At 38.2% G+C, this 19,863-nt stretch overlaps 1 protein-coding gene across 1 annotated transcript in view; it reads right to left on the reverse strand.

The window, feature by feature from the left end:
• Positions 1 to 14,041, reverse strand: part of LOC139146984 (uncharacterized) — a 22,970-nt gene extending 8,929 nt beyond the window's left edge. Inside the window, exons 1-4 of the mRNA XM_070717838.1 lie at positions 13,905 to 14,041; positions 12,779 to 12,837; positions 2,613 to 2,699; positions 1,722 to 1,820 (exon numbers count right to left, since the gene is read on the reverse strand). Coding sequence (XP_070573939.1) covers positions 1,722 to 1,820; positions 2,613 to 2,699; positions 12,779 to 12,837; positions 13,905 to 13,980 — 321 coding nt within the window. The 5' untranslated portion in view covers positions 13,981 to 14,041. The remainder of the gene's footprint in view (positions 1 to 1,721; positions 1,821 to 2,612; positions 2,700 to 12,778; positions 12,838 to 13,904) is intronic.
• Positions 14,042 to 19,863: the final 5,822 nt, after the last annotated feature.

Genomic DNA, 19,863 nt, shown 5'->3' on the forward strand with positions numbered 1-19,863 from the left:
TAGACATCGTCAATATCCATGCAACTTATATATGATATTAGAGTAAAATATTTAAGTCCATTCCAAATTTGGGTCAGTCCAAATTCCCAGTTCTAATTTCGAAGACGTTGGTTTCTAAATTATTTTAATCGTCTGCCGACTATAAATTCTTTCAGCTGGTTTGGCTGTTCTAACAGCTGTGCTGTTATTATTGTATCAGATTTTAAGGCCCTTTGTCATAGGTTTCCCACTCCATGGGTGTACAAGCTGTCAAACGTTGTCAGATGAATGATTTGTATACACATCGTAAAGTTATACCACTCTCCGCCTCGTGCCCATTGTTCTAACCATACTCTCTAATTTCCATAACCGAATATTTTATTATATACCACCTGGCTTTCTTTTGTTTAAAAAGTGTCCGATTTACAAGTTCTTTTGTTTAAAAGTGTCCGATTTACTAGTAAATCGGACAGTTCTTTTGTTAAAAACTGTCCGGTTTACTAGTAAATCGGACACTTTTAAACAAAAGAACTTGTAAAATGGACACTTTTTAAACAAAAGAAAGTCACGTGGCGACGAGTAAAAAAAATCAAATGCGAGACATTATACCAGAAGAAATTTATTTCACCATCAAGTACAGAGTAAAGACACTTTAAAAGAATCACCGGACTGAATTAATTTTGCACGACTGTACATCTCAAAATCAATTACAGGTCACCGTGAAATAACGGTATTGATTGCAAATATCACTTCTGTGTTAAGGTTATTGTTATCACGATCATTCGAAGCTGAAATTTAAGACTTCAAAGTCAGTTGTCAAACACTGAATATGGAGATTTCAGTCGCCTTTGGTAAAGTTAAATCTAGCTACAGGCAAACACACACGCAGTACCACAGTCATTGTGGATCTACACGTATTTTTTTGTACTTGCAGTTTCTGTTGCGCCTTTCTCTGACGTGGCTGTGTAGCTTGGTCTTCCGATTGTGGCCGTTAGCACTGGCGTGACAGGGGGACTGTTCTTTTCCATCTTTGGCTTTGGTAGTTGAAGTGCACCGGATACAGCTTTCATTTGTACTTCATCCGCCATATCGATATACGTAGAGCGACTCGGCAATTGTGTGTATGCTGCTCAAAGTTTTCGACCCAAATGAGCAAAGCGTGACTCTAACGTCGATCTGCAAACACCTTTTCACTTCTTTCAATCAACCAATCAATCAAACATAATTCGTACAATTCAAATCAAACCAGGTGCTCAACCACGTCATCGCACACAATAGCAACACATGTCAACTTTGTTTTATCCAATCATGGGTTATTTTTTTATACTTTCGTTCAACAAGGTGTCAAAACGCGTCAATGTTTTCCTGCCAAAGTCTCATCTTGCACTGCACTAAAATTACAAATAAAAACTTTCGGCGTGCAAACAAGGCTCTAAAACTCGGCAAATTCGTGGTATAACACGGTCAGCGAACTCGTAGTCGGCGGTTTAAGGAATTTAACGTACAGTTTGCCATAAAACTCCTCGGCCCTGCGGGCCTCGGATTTTTACTGGCAAACTGTACCGTTAAATTCCGTAAACCGCCTCCTACTCGTCCGCTTACCTATAGATAATTCGCGAAAGAGCGGTGCCTACTTGAACTGTAGCCGCAGTATATCAATGAAAGGTTAACACACTTATATAAGCACATGTGTGCATGTTGTGTATCAGTTTTGGGTGAACAAAGATTATCCAGTTACTTACCATGAATGAAATGTTAAGCTTGTAATGAGCGACTATATCACAGTCTAAAAAACCTTTTGTGACCAAAGTGCCGTTGGGACTTATCTTGAACCTGTCGTCCTACGAAAAGCAATTAAGGAAAATTACTGACTGAGCCCACAGCTTGATAAATGAAAGAAATATTTGTAAACGTAGGAGTTCTTCTGCGTGGTTCCCGTCAATAATTACCACTTAGAGCATGGTGTGGGGTGGCAATGCTTAAGGGTGCAAAAGTGCCAAAGGAAAATATACAAAGTCTCCCTGATTTTAACGATAAATTGCTGGTATGTTGACTGTGTGGGCTGATTTTAAAGCTTGTTGAATAATGAAGTTTCCATGGCCCTGTTTGTTTTTAAATCGGAGAGTCATTTCCCCTTGCAGATTATATAGAGGTATAGCGCCCACTTTGAATTTCAGACTATCAGTAAATTTGGGGGTTGGGTTGTTTTACTAGTTCAAAAATTCGCAAGGTGGTCCCTTATTTTTATCTTTGATTTTGAAGGAGATTAATGTATACGCAGAATCAGTCTCTCATTTTCTCAGCAAGTATTGCCTAAACGCAATTGACACTTCCAGCACCCACTAAAACTGGCCGCCGAGTCGTAAATCAAGTTTAGCCTACACTTGTCAAAGAAATCCAAAATTTTACATCTATTTTCATTTCGTTGCAACATTTTGGATAATTTTGAGCCACAATTTCCCATATTCCGTGTATTATTCAGCACGACTAAACTAGGGCTTGACGGTGGTGAGTCCATTACGTATGGCTACTTGACCTGAAATAAATTACGGTCCATTTCCCATAAATCTATTTGTGTAACTCAGAGATAAAATACTTAAGACATTCCAAACATCAACCCAACATACATTTACCTTGTTTCCTGACAGAATCTGGAACGTATGGACGTTGTCTCCCAAACTGTCTTGAAAATTAAATATTTCCTTGCCAGGCTTTGAGCTCTTAAACAAACAGAAAAAAGTTCTTTAAACCTTCAAATACACTGTCGACTTTTGCAAGCTATTCACTGTCGTAAACGTTAGTCAACACATTAGTTGTGATGGCAAACGTGCAAAGATGACTCTTCATGTTCAAAATATACTAATTTGTACATAGCATTTACTATGCATCAGTATTTAGCATGCCTTTCGCATGCATTCAGAACAAATTCAAAGGAGATCATTAAAACGTCCAAATCACAGGAAACATGCTGTAAATCAGCTCGTAGTCTCAGGGGCATAAACCATTTAGAGGGAAGTGAAAGGCTGCGCTCTCATAAACATCATTTGTCATTCTATCGCTCCCATAATATCACTGCAAACATACATTTGAAATCTAATAACTTCTCTGTCCAGAATAAGATTTCGTTTTTGCTTTACGTCAAATTTTCAATCCATAGTATCTAACAACAGTCACTATGGTTACTTAAAATGATCTTAAAAGTTCATTGAAAATTTGGGTCAAAGGGTACTATAAACATACATTCCTACAGTATATGCAAAACTAGGGTGTGTACGGCAAGGATTCTAATACATGTGCAGCACGCTACGGTACAGGAACTGTACAGTAGTACGGCACAGAGACGGGAGATAAGATACAGTACGGCAAGAAACCATTACAGGTAAAGGAGCATTGATACCCTACTGTACTGCACTGCATTGTACTTTACTGTACTATGCTGTACTGCATTGCAATTTAGTCTACTGTACTGCACTGCACTGCACTGAACTGCACTGTACTGTACTGACTGCACTGTACTGTACTGCATTGCACTGCACTGTACTGTACTACTCTACTGTACTCTACTGCACCAAACCGCACCAAACCGCACCAAACCGCACTCTACTTTACTCTACTTTATACTCTACTGTACTCTACTGTACTGAACTTTACTTTACTCTACTGTACTGAACTTTACTCTACTCTACTGTACCGTACCGTACTTCACTCTGCTCTACTCTGCTCTACTCTACTCTACTGTGCTGTAAGCTTACTGTGCAAACGTAATAATTTTGGGAACAGTTACGGATATCAGACTTTATTAGAAAGAAAGAGTCACGTAAGGCTTACATATTTTAAGCTTGGTGTCGCCAAACCTTTTGCTGGTAGGTCTTTTTTGCCAAATTACTGTGGGCTAGTAAAACAGTCAATAAAAATGGCAGACAGTGTCAGATGGATATCGCTAATATGTACATGTATATCAGTCATGAAGAACAACGACATGACTACGTGAACTGAGTGATGCATTGTTAAAGGAATGCGTACAAATTCCCTTCGATATTCTCAGGTTTTTAATTTGAAATTATCAAAAAATTGACATGACCGTGACCGCGGTGTGATGGATGGCATAAATCATTTGTACAACATGACCAGCAGGGGAATGGTAATAGATATATATGTATATTAGGAAAATTATACAATCACACTGTCCAAAAGCAAAAGAGCGCACAGAAGTACGTCGTTAGAAAAGATTTGATGTATAAAGAATACGTTTTTGACTTTTCTGTTTTCTTCTCATCCGTATCCGAAAATAGTTTGTCCTCAGGCTGGTAGGTACACTACATTGCCTGTACACTTCGTGAGCATTGATTCATGTAGTGGATGGTCGCTCGCTTATTTAGACGACGACAGCAAGCATCGTCCAGCTAAAAAAACTTTGGCATCACGAAAATGTTCAAGGTTAGTGCTCGTACTTATTTAGACCACGACAGAAGCACGACGTCATCGAACGTGTTCTGCCACAAACGATTGACATAATCAAGCATATCCTTAGAACATTTTCTACTGTTAGATCATTAGCTACAAAGTTCGCATTGTCGGCGGGCAGCCGGCTAGACAAGACTAAGAGTAAGTTGACGGTGATCGCCAGTTTCAATCTGTACTTTATCATCCGCATGAAAGCGATCGTATGAACACATTCGCATTAACGATAGCAAATCGATGTATTTGGCATTGTTTCTGAATCAAGTAGTGCCTTACAACATGCACTTTACTGAGAGAAAGTGTCTAATCACCGCCATAATATAGGGTTATTCACAAAATACGGCCCTGTATGGACGAGGGCTCAGTGAGTGACGTATTGGACGAGCCGAAGGCGAGTCCAATACGTCACTCACTGAGCCCGAGTCCATACAGGGCCGTATTTTGTGTATAACCCTATTATTATACACCTCCCTCCATTAATCGTCCGTATAAACTAATTCTATGGTAAATTTTGAGGGATGCGGCACGCGCGATATGAGTGGAACGCGCGCGATTGTTGAAATAAAATTGCTACAAACCCCTGAAATTGCGCGTCGCGCGTCTCCCGTATTCGGGACTCCGCGTACTATACAAAATACGGAAAGTTATTGGACGGTCAAACTCCCATAGGTTACGGCAGTAGGTGTATAATAATCAACGGTACTGCACCGGAACGTATTGTACAGAACGGTACCGGAACGCATGGTATTGAACAGTATGGTATTGTATTACCAACAGAACGTGGCTTTTATGTTGATTTAACGGCGGTTTGAACATTTTCAGTGAAATTTGTAAACGTACTTTTTACTTGATATCATTACGCAATTATTCAGATGATTCAGATTACGGCTTATATGCAAACTTGCGTACATATTTCATGAAATGGAAAGAAGCTCCAAAAATAATTTTGTTGTTCCGATGACCCGACCTACCCATTTTTTTACCCGCCGACCCTAGACGTTTTAGATTTATATAGACGCGGAAGTTAAAAAAAAGAGAAAAAATCCCACAAAATCACGCACGCAAGAAATGAAGAGAAAATCACGCGAGAACTAGCGCGAAACCCTTGACGTCATTTATTTATTATTTTTTATTTTTATTTTTATTTATTTATTTAAATCAGGCTCAAGGCCCATAGACGTTACATAAAAAAGGGAAAAAATGGTAGCAGAAAGTACAATTGTTCACATTCAAAAACCGACAAAAATACTAGCTAGTATAAAATATTTCTCCAATGCCTGCACTGATATGAATCTATATATGTTCAATTATAAATATTCTTGACGTAAAAATTTGTGCATTGTTGTATTCTACTGATAAAATTATGAACACACTTACGCATTAACTCGCCAAATGATAACACAGAGAACGTAACAAACATAGTACTAGCACTACATCGCCTAGAGAGATTAAAAAGCCGTCTGAAACAGTTGTTATATGCAACACGAATTTTGTGTATGAACTTAATTTAAAATTTGACCAAAGATGACAACAATATAAATTTGTACAGAAAGACTTGAATAACTTAACTTTAACTTGACTAGAGCAATATGCAAATTTTCTGAAAAGAAAGTTGCCACGGATATAAAGTAAACGAACTTGTCTGCTTATGTCATCGTCATCCATAAAACTACTTAGAATAAAAACACCAAGATACTTGTATGAATTTACAAAAGTGAGATTCAACCCATTAAGATGAACAACGGGCACATTCAGAAGTTTAAACCCACTCGGAATAATCATCATACAGACAGGGTTTTTTCTGATTATACAAAATATCGTGTTCACTAGCATAGATCTCACAGACATAGATAAGTTTCTGCAAGCCTTTGCTTGAGGGACTAAAAATGATTAAATCATCAGCATAGCAAATATGATTTAAAATTCTACCGCCAAATAAACAACCAATTATACAAGTCGACAAACGAGAGCTCAGCTCATCAATATATACATTAAACAAAAGTGGCGAGAGAATGCCTCCTTGCCGAACACCGTTTAAAACATTAAAAACAGGGGATACAACAGATCCCCATTTAATACAAATTTGCTGATATCTGTACCAAAAGGCAATTAGCCTTACAATGATAAGTGGAATTCCTCTTAAAATAAGTTTCTTAAAAAGTGTCCAATGGTTAACACGATCATAAGCTTTAGAAGCGTCCATGAAACACAAAAACATAGGACTCTTATGAGACTTATAAAACTGGATTACTTCCTTCAGAAGATAAATACACTGGTCTGTGGAATGTTTAGCTTAAAGCCAAACTGATTATCTGACGTGTACAAGTAAGACTCAATATGTTTTAACAGAACATGTTCTAAAACCTTTGAGAAAACAGAGGATAGGGCGATAGGTCTATAGTTACTCTTGTCAGCCACATCACCAGCTTTATCTTTAATAATAGGCACCAAGACAGTAGAAATCATACTTGGAGGCAGGTACCCATGTGTCATACAAGCATTGAAAATAATCGTTAAAAGTACAGCAAGTCTATCACCAGCATATACAAGATGCTCAGATGAGATACCATCAAGTCCAAATGCCTTACCATTGTCCAGCTTTTCAATAGCACATTTGATATCCATAACTGTAAACATACAATTAGATGGCTTAACATTCAATAAAGCGTCTTCTACAAATGTTTTATTGCACTCTGTCCTGACTGAAGAGAACAAATCTTTAAAGTGGTCATGCCACATGTACGCTATGTCTTTATGACCAGTGGCTCCCCCTACTGTGTTAGCAAGTGAGACACGACTAGAAGACTGTTGTTCAACATGCTTCCAAAACTGAATATCATTCTTATTAATCAGGTCAGCAGCAAGGGCGTCTGCCTGAGCTGTACGTTCATTATTTTTACACCAGCGCAAAGCATACTTTAGTTGCACATACGTAAAAAACAATATGGCGGCCAGCGATACGCACAACGTGTACTGTATTACGTACGTTTTGCAAATGCCATCATTGCAAGGAAGATAAATGGGAAACGGAAATTCGAACAAATTCTTGAGCAAAACGACCAAGGTTTTTCCTTCAAGTCAAAGACACTCCTCTCGATTTCACTGAGTTTGCCAGTATTGCGGCTGGGCCGTGGTTTGAAGTCCAGCAGATAAATATCCAAGTTGGCGATGCTACAATGAACTTCAACGTGAAATACATTCACTCAGTGACCGTGATTCACTTTTATTTTGAGCGACTGCGAAAGTTGAGGAATTACGACAGCCAAGAAAATGCATTTCAAGTTCTAATGGCGGGCGACCGGCAGTTTGCACCACCAATGGACATAACCATGCACCACCGAAGACAACAGGTCTGAAACCGGACTGTGCTTTAACAGTACAATTTGCTGTCAAAGAATTATGACCAGACAGTTCAGTTTCTATGACATTCAAACAAACATACATGTCAACCAGTAATCCAATCTGATGATGGAACTGTTAACAGCTACAGGGTTTGAACCCCTGAAAAATGCGTATTTAAAAATAAAAATATTTTGTAAAAAAATCCCTACCAACCTACCTACCCTTATTTTGACAACCATGTTATCGGAATACCACAATTTATTTATTTATTTGGCCTAATGTATCAAGAGCGTGAAATATTAATTTTCTTTTGGAGGATTATGACATGGGCCTGTTTCGAAATAGAAAATGACCTCGATTTCAAAATAATGCGTCCATTTCGGAGTTGAGGATATATCACAATTTGAATTACAATTCTTTAAAAGAAAGTTGATACACGTGTGATTCAAAATCATAAAATACATTATCGCTATTAACCTAAAATAATTTGTAGTTTCCTTTCTGTATTTTAATGTTGCCTCTCGTGTTTACTTGTGCCCTCAGTTATGCAAATCAGCCTTTGTATGAAATCCAATTGTTTTACTTTCGCTAAACATTCATTTTTTATTCTCTCAAAACCCTTTAAAAAGTGTATCATCCAACAAACAAAATGTAGGCCTATTATTTTACGCACTTTATAAATCACACTTTTTTTCTTACGAATGAGAGTCCATTTGATAGCCATTTTTCTGCAAAGATTTGTGGAACACCAATGCTTGGTCTCCATTTCCGTTTTACGCTAAGCAGGCGTGATTTTCTTGTCAGTAAGATCAACGAACAGGTTGAAGAGATGGTCCAACGAAGACGCACAAAGTCAGCCATCCGAATGCCTACACGCCTTTTACTATTATTCTTCGAGGCCAAACGAGTCCAATTATTACCCGCCAAAGACGCTAGGATTATTTAGGTTATACCAGTCATGCATTTTATGATTCTGAATCATACGTGTTTCAACTTTCTTTTAAAGAAATGTACTTTGTCAACTCCCAGGGAACGGACATTTTATTTTGAAAATGAGGTCATTTTGTATGTCGAAATGGGCCCATGTCATAATCTTCCAAACTGGCGTTAAGAAAATCAATATTTCCCGCTCTGGAGACTTAAGCGTCCACGGACGAGATAAATCCCGAGCAATTCCTCTCTAATTGGACTCTAATAATACTGGCGCCACGAAATGCCAGCACGGTATCGACAACATAGTCTAACTCGTTTACACATTTAAAAATTCCCCAGAGTAACTTGTCCCTCATGGAGTTACTCTGCGTACTACCCCCATGTTGTATTTCAACCACTTGTTATATTGAGCTGTTGTTATCATTTTAATTTATTCATGGCGTGGGTTTGAAACAAAAGAATTGTAGCATGCCACACACGAGCAAGTGATAATTTGTACTTTTGTATCTTTTCTAACGTGGGTAGAAATCAAGGTATTACATGTCATCTGATTGTATTCTTTATGGCGTCGGTATCCACATAGCCACGTTACTATAAATGGACACACTAACTCGGAAAAACTAACTCAGGCCGACTCACTCAGTCAGCCACAATCACTCAGGCAGGGAGACTCACTCACCCAGACAACACCGACTCACGCAGCCACACACTCACAGGCAGACTGACAGACTGATGTATCAGTGGCTGGGCCGTGAGGCCTAGCCATGATTCCGTATTCAATAAACAAGTTCTAGTTCTAAATCATCACTCGTCGTCAGTTCAAGCTTCTTTCTATGATACGACGCATGCACCGGCATGACAGTGATACCATTCAGCCAAACATAGAAAATAGACTATTCCCCCCCCCCCCCCGAAAAATCAAACTACGTCCCTCCTGCTAGCAGTAACTAAAATTTAGAGAGATTCCTCAACATGGTAGAGGGTGATATCTTAAACCCCACAACCAAATCCTGGGACAACTTGTCGGAAGACGAACGGAAATCATTCACACAACCCTAAAAACAGAGTTTATATTGCAAACCCAACCGGCTGATAAAGGAGGCAGCATCGTTGTCATGGACACCCTCACCTGGTACACCACCGAATGTCGAAAAAAACTCCAGGATACCAAATTATATCAACGACTTCCAAATGACCCTACTGAACAAAACAACGACCAACTCCCGAAAAAATCAACCTCTGGAAGATAAAATGTTGGATCATTAAAAAAAGAAAGCTTCACAACTTCTACCTCCAGAACCCAAACCCGATCATATTTACGGACTCCTTAACGTGTATGCAAGAAGGACAACCTGCTTCATCCCATAATTCCATAGTGTTCAACTCTCACTACCCAACTCGCATCGTTCGTCGACCACCATCTTCAGCCTATTGTCAAATCTCTACCATCCTATATACATGACACTAACCACCATTGCCAAGGCTTTGATCAAGTCACCGCCCCTGATAACGCTCTTCTCGTCACCATGGATAATCCTTGCATACCAACAATACCACATGAGTTTGGTTTTAATGCTGTCAGTGATGTTGTCATAACTTCCAGTACAGACAATCCGGAACTTATGCGAAATGCTAGAATATATTCTCCATCACAACTTCTTTGTTGTCAACAAAACCTGTTATGTACCTGCAAAAACATGATACAGCCATAGGGTCAAAGGTCGCACCATCCTACGCTACCTGCAGTGGCCGTTGGCAAGATTGAAAAAATCAATCTTACAAGGTTGCGTTTTTAAATCTCAGAGATGGAGAAGGTTTACAGATGATAGCTGTTTGATTTGGATTTACGGGTTAAATGAATTGCAAATTTTCCACCACTCCTGTAATCAAATCCACCCACTATAAATGTCCCATCCCAGTCACTCATCCTTCCCTTCCAAGATAAAATTCCTACGTCCATTTACAGCAAACCCTCAGATCGTCACACCTACCTCTGGTTCAATTTTTGCTACCCTAAACTCACGTTTAGATCTATCTCAGGGAGCTAAACTATTCGATTACGCCGCATTTGCACCACGAAACTATTTATGACAGTGCCACCGAACAGATGAAAGAACATTTCGTCGACAGCGGTTACATTATTAATAAAATTGATAAACATATTAATGCAATTAAAGCTATTGATATAGAACTGAGTTAATTACGCCAATATCCACTGACGCCAACAAACTTCAAAAAAGAATTCCTCTTTTTTCATCTTTAATCCCAGTCTACCTAAAATAACATTCTCGTCAAATCGCACATGATAAAGAAATCACCAAAGCTATTACTAATGTACCGATTATTGTCTATAAACAGCCATGCCACCCAATATAAGAAAATCTCTTTTACGAGCTAAACTCACAAGAACTCCAAACTCCGTTTGTCCTGGCTCAACTGGACGCTGTGATTAATGCAGCCCGGAATATCTATCACTTAAACCGGTAACATCACCTGTAACACATGCAATTTAATGTATGTTATCACCTGCCAAAAATGTCTAAAACAATATGTTGTGAAACGAAATGAGAGCTTAAAAGACTTATTTATGGGCATGTGTACACTATTCGGAATAAAACACGCACTGCAGTATCTAAACACTTCAACAAACCCGCTCACAGACGTTTTCACCTTCAAATAAGCGGCATTTGTAAAATGCATTCTATCAGCACAAAAATAGATCAAAACGTGAACTTTCATGCATCACCAACTTTGAAACATTGTCACCCATTGAGGTCAACCGATGATTTCCCTTCTGCATTTCTCACTATCAGCCCGCTTTCTTTTTCTCCAGATTGGTGGTCTTATTTATCAGACATTTTTTACATACCTATGGGTATCACCTAACATTTCAGTTTCCATCCAGACCTAACACGATCTGGGTTAGCATAGTCCACAGACAGTTACTCTTTCGTTAGAGTGACCTTCAAACACAAACAAGCTAGAGAAAAAATATCGTTTTGAAATTATAATTGAAAACGTGCATTGCTTTTATACCCTTACATATTCACAGGAATAAACGTGTAGGGTGCATGCATGCACTGGTCAAAACCACTTTGAAACTAGAAGAGTCTCAGACTATAAAAGGGTAATGATTGACGATATCATCTCACACATTTATTTGCAAAAGTAAACCATGTTCGGTTAATTTTAAGTTAACGCCTACTATCATTTTAGGCTTTATTTTAATTTCATTCGATTACCAAGTAGCGAGTCATATACTCATGACAATCATATAACTTTCATAGGAGAAAGCTATAATGCATGCTAGTGAGTTGAGTCATCTCATGACCCATAAAGAAAAAAGCACAGAACAAAACTTTTCTTTGAAAAATCATAAATGTTTACAATTCGGTGGAATTCCAAAATTTACCCAATCAAAATTGTCTGTTTCTTGGAGTGAAGTCATGAAGCACGATTTGTCAGGCATGCAGTACAAAGGCTACAGGCCTGGACCGGTGCGTGTTTGTATTCTACTCAGCCATGCTACTCGACAGCGTTGTTGTGAACGCTTGTCACATATGTAAGCTTACTTAGATGTCTTCCTTTGGAGGAAATACTGCCATCGCGCGCCGTCAGTACATTAAAATGCTTAGCCTTATCATTGGTCTTTTGGGCCATTTCTTGTCGTCAACTCGATCACAATTATCAATCCTGGTCACCTCTACCCTTTCACCTTAGTCCTTTTGACCACTCATACCTTTCGTTGGTATGAAAGATACAAATTAGTTTCATTTTTCTGGTAAGCACGTCGCCAGTCTTTTTTAAAGCTCATAATGCTTTGCATGGCTTATTTGAAGCGATTTACGCCGGGACAGCGTCGCAGCGCACTGGTCAGGCCATACCAGCGCTGGGAGCCACGGAGATGCCGTGTGTAGTTGTACACCGTGATGGCGAATCATCGCCGCGTAGGCGCTATGGTGTATGCAAGGGGGTGTGAATTAATTTGATCTAAGTGGACAGGGGTCATAGTAGTGGGAGTAGGGTCTTATTGCCAGAAAAACACAATTTCTTTAGGCCTTACCTCCGGTATCGTGACTTCGAAGTTAAGGTTAGCTTCGTCTTCAACTGGCTTTGGAGAGGCTTTTGTTGCAAAAGAAAAAAAGCAATAAGTTTATTTGCTTGTTCTATTCTTGAAATGAATTTACGACTGTTCTCGCCAAGCTGTGTGAAATAATATAAAGTATGTTAAGACAATGTTATTGCTACTTTGGATATCTATTCTTGTCGAATGGACATTAATGATGTTGTGATGATTTTGTACAAAAGTCTGCAGACATTAAAACTATGAAAGAGATTTGGAACATGTATTAATTGTCCTCAGACAAAATGTCCGGAGTTCCGAGAAAACGAGGAATTAAACCGTGCCTACGAAAATGATTCAGTTATGATTCATAGGTTTGCTAACATTGACAGAGTTTTTAAATCCTATGTACTTTTAATATAAAGGACAAAACTGTTAATCTCAAAAACATTGTGTATTCTATCATATCCCCTTTGAAGACTATGATAATGACTACGGGCGACAGACGGCACAATCTTTAGATATTTGGGATCACGGAACAACAGAATAGGCGTTCGTTAGCAATAAAAGAACACTGCGACAAAATATATCACGCAGTCAACCCTAACAATCCAAAAGTTCAGTTAAAGAAGACCGCATTATCAAAGGAAGGCATGGAATCAAAGGAGATAATCTCCATGAACGTTGATCATGACCAAAGGAATTTGATGTTAAGGAATATCTCCTTTGGTCGTGTGACTTGCGTGTTTCATGTGACGAACATTTACAGTGATGTTTGAATGTCATATAAAGCACATGTACAGCTGATGAAGAGCGAGTGAAACAGAGAAACTGAGCATCCAAAGATATCAGAATTCTTTTGTTGTTCCCTAATTTGTGTTTCTCTTGAGCTGAGAAGAAGCGAAAATTTTGATATCAGAATGTTGGCACATTGTTTTTGATTGGATAACTATTAACAGTGTCAATGAGATCGTCGGGCTTAGACGTTTTACAGGCAGGCACTGTAAATTACCAATATTTAACGAGCCAAACCGAGCCTTGACGACACACCATGCCGAGTAAAGGACATCAGTGACTCTCAGACAGCTATAAGCAATGACGAGCCAAATTCGTGCTATATACTTACCAATGCAGAATAATGTGATAAGGCAGCTTAAACACAAAACTCGCATCTCCAGGTAACACACTCCTTGCCGGACCATCTCCAATGGACCCCTTCTACATTTAAGTAGGAGATTAAGATATCGTACAATACATCCACACAACATGACCATGTGGAAACAGAAATGCGGAATTTCCTGTGTACCTAACCTTGTTTCGGTGCTATCAAAATAATTTTACGAGTGTCAAAAGGACAGAAAGGGGTAATTATTTTCTATAGCAACAGTGAAATGTTCAAAAGTCTTTTGGGGGATAAAGGTCGTTCTAAATGTCGATAAACAAGTGTAATAGTAGAATATACATAAAAGAACAAGTCATTGTAGATGACATAGTCCCACCTATAAGTTAGGTGATTTGATGAGACGTAACTGAAGTCAAAATAATGCGCCTATTAGATATGTGACTGGTAAACATAGGTATGTATAGTAAAAATTGTATGTCAAAGTTCTCTGTCCTTGTGTCATGTGTAGACGACAGTGTTCTTTTCATGTCGGAGTCATGACTCTAGCTGACAAAATTAAAATAAAATAAGTAACTGACAATGACATACTCTCCGTTTGTAATTGGGAATTTTTCAGTGGAAGTAACAAGTTTGAAGTCGATGTGAAGCACATGAAAAAAGAAATGAAGGTACAAAGACCTGTCTGTGACTGATGCCCACATTCGATTTACAAAAAATTAACACTTCTTTATCACGCAATTTACGACTGTTTGACAAGTTAAAAGGTGAGCCCAACCAATATTTTAATCTTGGGTTAATAAATTAATTATAATTGAATGAATATTTTCAAAAATGATTAGTGAGCAAAATATGCTGTGTTGGATGCAGCGCCCCTTAATGAGCCATCGATGTTTCCAAATGCATTTCTTGACTCTTAAATCTTTGTATGATAACATCTGCAGCAATTTTCATCAGATTCAGTGCCGTCATTCAGGATATAGATCTCCAATGAAATATCCTTTCCCTGTTTAGAGGTCTGACTTTACTACAGAAAACCATGGGTTGGTCCATCCCATGGTGGTGAAAATGTAAAGCCAATCTGGGCTGCCACCCTAATTACCAAAGGTCATATCACCTGTACCACGTTTCATAAAATTGGATGCAGTGCTTCTGGACATTCACCTTGAAAAAAAATCATTATATGTACAAATTATCAATTAATTTAATCAATACTGCCAAATTCATTGCATTCTATTACAGTCTTGTGAGATCAACATCTATACCAAGTTTCATCGAATTTGATAGTATTTCTGGACATATCCCTCTCATTCGGAAAGTTTATTAAATATGTAAATTAAAAATTTATTGACATGACACTGATAGACGTCTTTATTCACTGTTAAAGCAATGTGAGCTCAACATCTGTACTAAGTTTCATAAAATTTGATGAAGTATTTCTCGACATCGATCCAGTTACGAAAGTTCATTAAATATGCAACTCAGCTGTAATTTACATGATACTGCTAAATGTGTTCGCATGATATAACAACGCTGGGAGATCAACATCTATACAAGCTACAAGTTGCTGCAGCATTTCTAGGCATATCACTCTAATTGTGAAAGTATATAAAATATGCAAATTAGTAATTGATTAACCTAATACTGCTTAATGTCTTCACACAGTGTTAAAGTACTGAGGGATCAACATCTGTACCACGGTTCATCAAAATTGATGTTGTATTTCTGGACACAGCATACTAATCAGGAATGTTCATTTATCATGCAAATTAGCAATTAATCAACATGATAGTGCTAAATTTCTTTGTACACCATTTTGGGACCGTTTGCTTAAGATCTGTACCATGTTTCATCAAATTTGCTGCAGCATTTCTAACGAATCACCCTCATTACAAAAATTCATCAAATATGCAAATTAGCAATTAATTGACATGATCAAGCTAAATGTCTTTGCACACAGTTACAGCTCTGGTATATGAACATCTGTACCAAGTTTCATCGAATATGAGTCAGTATTTCTTGACATATTACTGGAATTATGAAAATTCATTAAATATGCAAATTAGCAATTAATTGACAAAATACTGACACATATCATTGTGTGCTATTAGAGATCTGTGCGACCAACATCTGTACAAAGTTTCATCAAATTTGGCACAGCATCCCTGGAAGCACAGCTCTTTTTCGAAACCACTTATTATGCGAAATAGCACTAATTATGCATGTTATACCCAAAGCAATGGACTTGCATATGTATGCCACAGTGTATTATCCTTGTACCAAGTTTGAAAGGAATTGGCTCAGGTATGTCTGAGATATCTGCGTGGACGGACTGACTCACGGACGCACGGGACCAAATGCATAAGTCCCCCGGACTTTGTCCACGGGGACTAATAACCACCAGATGGCCATATTGGATCATATAATATAAAACAATTCATGTAAATCTGTATTTCACGGTTCTACGTTATTGTGCCAAGTGCTATAGGAATCGTTCATGACACTCTGAGCATGGAGGTACCAAAAGAGGTACCTACATGTTACAACCGACGACTTGTGAGTCAGCTTCAGTTACTGAAAGCATTGCGACCGAGACTGATTGTTTAACTCTAATACTCCAAAGGTACAGCCATAATAAATGAGGTGATAATAGCATAAACGCACACATGTTTATCAACGGGGAGTCTTTTAATGCTCGTCAAAATTCTATCATCGTTGTCAGGTTTCGGACCCCGAAGTTAGTTAATAATTATGAAACAAGTGATAAACGAACTGTAGTATAGTTGTAATCGTTAACGACATTGAGATGTTGTACCATGGATCTTCTTGAAGATACGACGGGTATTCAAATAAAAACCTGTCACCTTGAACTTATGTAACTGTTTTGTTTCCTTATCAAGCTAACTTGTCATTGAGGATTGAAATAATAATTTCTAACAATCAGAATTGAAATTTTGAATTGGAACTGGTTGTCAGGCAATTTAGTAATCTCGATACGAAACAAGGCTCGTGTTTTTGTTTGTTTGTTTGTTTTCTGTTTTAGGGGTGTGAAATTACGGTACATTTCTTGTGATATGTCACATATTCATAAGTAGCAGTTCCATCGTTAATCGCCTATTCGATGACTTACCATCTTTAAAATGTTAATAAGGGATAGAGTACACTCAACAAGTCTTGTCACATGTCTGCTTCGTGAGCGTAGTTCGTTGAGCATCGTCGTGTCGTCTGCTCTCCATAGCTGATTTACGGTACGATTCCAGCATACAAATAGAAGCAGTGACAGGCTAGATGTTGAGGAAAGTACAGTGATGAAAGTAATGTTGCAGGTGAGAGAAGAAAAAACATATAACTTTAAGGGGTTAAAACATAGAAACAGTAGGAGACATTGTAACAGTTCTTACTGTTATTGTGATTATGGTATCAGTTCAATGTGTCAGTAACCAGCAGTAAAATTCACAGCCTCTGACTCTCCGGCCCTACAGTTGCTTATTCATCTTTGTGTAAAAACAATGACTACGTGATAGTATAACGCCCTCCCTGTAGAGCTTTTACCTGGAAGCGTTCCTCACGTGGCAAAGGCACGTAAAGGTTTGTTCAAGATCGTACGAGAAGGAGATAGGAGATAGCGTCAGACTTAATTAATATTGTAAAGATTCCGAGGAGAACAATCGAGAACGGGATATTCCATGTTTTGATCTTGTTTAATCTTAAGCAACAATCAAAGACTGGCGGGAAATTTCCACATAATGATTATACCACAGAATGCTTCAGCCATTATTCACAACAGTCTGCATTTTGATTCAGGCACAAAAATGTCTTTACAAAAATATTTCACATTAAATTTCAAACTAAACAAGTATCCATGGCAGGTATCGAAACTTCCATATAGTTATGTAAGTTTATAAGAGTATATAAATTTGTAGCGAGGATACACTGACGAGCAGATTTTGAGACGTAGAGTGCCATGTTGCCATTTATGAATAAAACATTAAGTGATGCTTCAATCATAGACCCTAGGGTCTATGGTAAATCAACATCTAGTGAGTTAACTTCAATTACTGGAAGCATTGCGATCCAGACTGGTACCTTAACTCGTATCCCCTAACTACGAGCGCAACAATATTTAGATGTATCTAGCTTTATAAGCTAATCAACAGAATAAGCTGTTTCTCTCAATAAAAAGTCACGATAGAAAATCAATCAACGAGGAGATACTTTATTAAGGACTATCTCGCTCGATCTTTCAGCAGTTTTTCCTTGAGACGTCCACACACTTCTCGTTGACATCGTGACTCTAAAGCACTCTCATGCCTTAAATAACTTGATACAGGACAGCGATTAGCAATTTTTTCACGTATAGGCAAACCGTTCTCGCAGAAGTACGTCAATCGGTGAGGGCAAAACACGGAATTCATCCTCAGGACCAACTGGCTGGATCACCCAGCCCTACTTCGCAGACACACTCCGATTCGTTCACCATGAGCTGATGATAAACTGCTATTCATTTGTACTAACTAAAATCGAACAGCTTTCAATGAAATTATAAAGTCACTCGATTTCCTGAGACTTGTTTCATTCACCGACTTAAGCCAAGTTTAGCATTGTACCTTCCAATAAATTCTTTCTGATTCCTGTAAGAGATACCCCTCTCAAATTAAGTTTATTTAGGTCAAAGGGGGCTTCAAGGAAGCGTCGCAAACAGTGCTGATGATGATGATGATGATGATGATGATGATGATGATGATGATGATGATGATAATGATGACGTATGAAAGCTTAACTGATTTAATTTCGCGAGGTTACGTTCTGTTACTAAATTACGATCGTTTTTACGTCGTATTTACGACACAGCATGATGTTAATTAATGAATTACAACAGACTGTTTAAATACGAAAGAAAAATTCAAAGAGGATATTCGGGGAAAACACGTTTTAGAGCAGATTGAAACTGTGACAGTTAGAAGCAAGAAAAGTTAGATTGTGACCTAATTTAATGGTACGGAATGTGTCGGATTAGAGAAGTTCGGCCTAAATTAGAAGTTTTTGAGCAACAGTAATGTTTCTGTCCAAACTTTACCCATTAATGCTACAACTTTCTCCAAACAAACTATTTCTGATCTGTTATGTTCCAGCTAACCTTCCTTAAGGTTGGTATGATGACAACACTTCACTGTGAAGGAAAAAATGTTCTGACGGCAAGTTATGCTATCGTTTTATTTGCATTTTCCACTGAATGTTCTTTTGGTCATAGCAAATAGAACAACTGTACTGCATTGCCATGGTAACAATCTTTATCATCCAATTAGAATGACGTTCTATTTACCATACAGTGACATAAAATCTTTCATAGCCAATCGGGAAGCATTCCGACGTCAGTGGCATTGATAAGTTCCAATGTAGTGGTTTGTTCAGAGTGTGCGAATCTCTCAATCGAAGACCTCCAATGTCGTCGCTTGGATACCTTGTGATAGCGTTTGACATGTTCGAGAACATGGTAAACAGGCAAACCAACTTCAAATCTTATTTCTCCGTTTAGAAAAGAAAAAACATCTTGGCCGAAATTTTTCTCGTTTTTCTGTAAAGGAGTGCACAGCTATGCAAACAAAGCTTACCGTGTACTATACCGTGATAAATAGCGCATTGCACACAACCAAAAGGGGACTCGTAGTGGTAAATGGACGTAGTTTGCGAAGGGTGCCAATTCAGACAGAGTTTCTTACATAAATTATTAACAAAAACATACCAACTTAAAATAGAAACAATCGCAGCGCCTATGATGATATGAGAAGAGACACTACAGATAATTGTTTCATTTATTGTGAAACGAATAGAACCCTCAGCGTTAGTTAAATGCCTAATGTTTAGGCAAGAAGCAACGACGGTCCCATGCTTTTGGGTTTCGCCGTGCGACAGTCATGGCATTATTAGAAACCAAGGTCTTTCTCTTACAGAAAACTGTAGGTCG

Source organism: Ptychodera flava, chromosome 13 (genome assembly GCF_041260155.1).
Source record: "Ptychodera flava strain L36383 chromosome 13, AS_Pfla_20210202, whole genome shotgun sequence".
NCBI lineage: Eukaryota > Metazoa > Hemichordata > Enteropneusta > Ptychoderidae > Ptychodera > Ptychodera flava.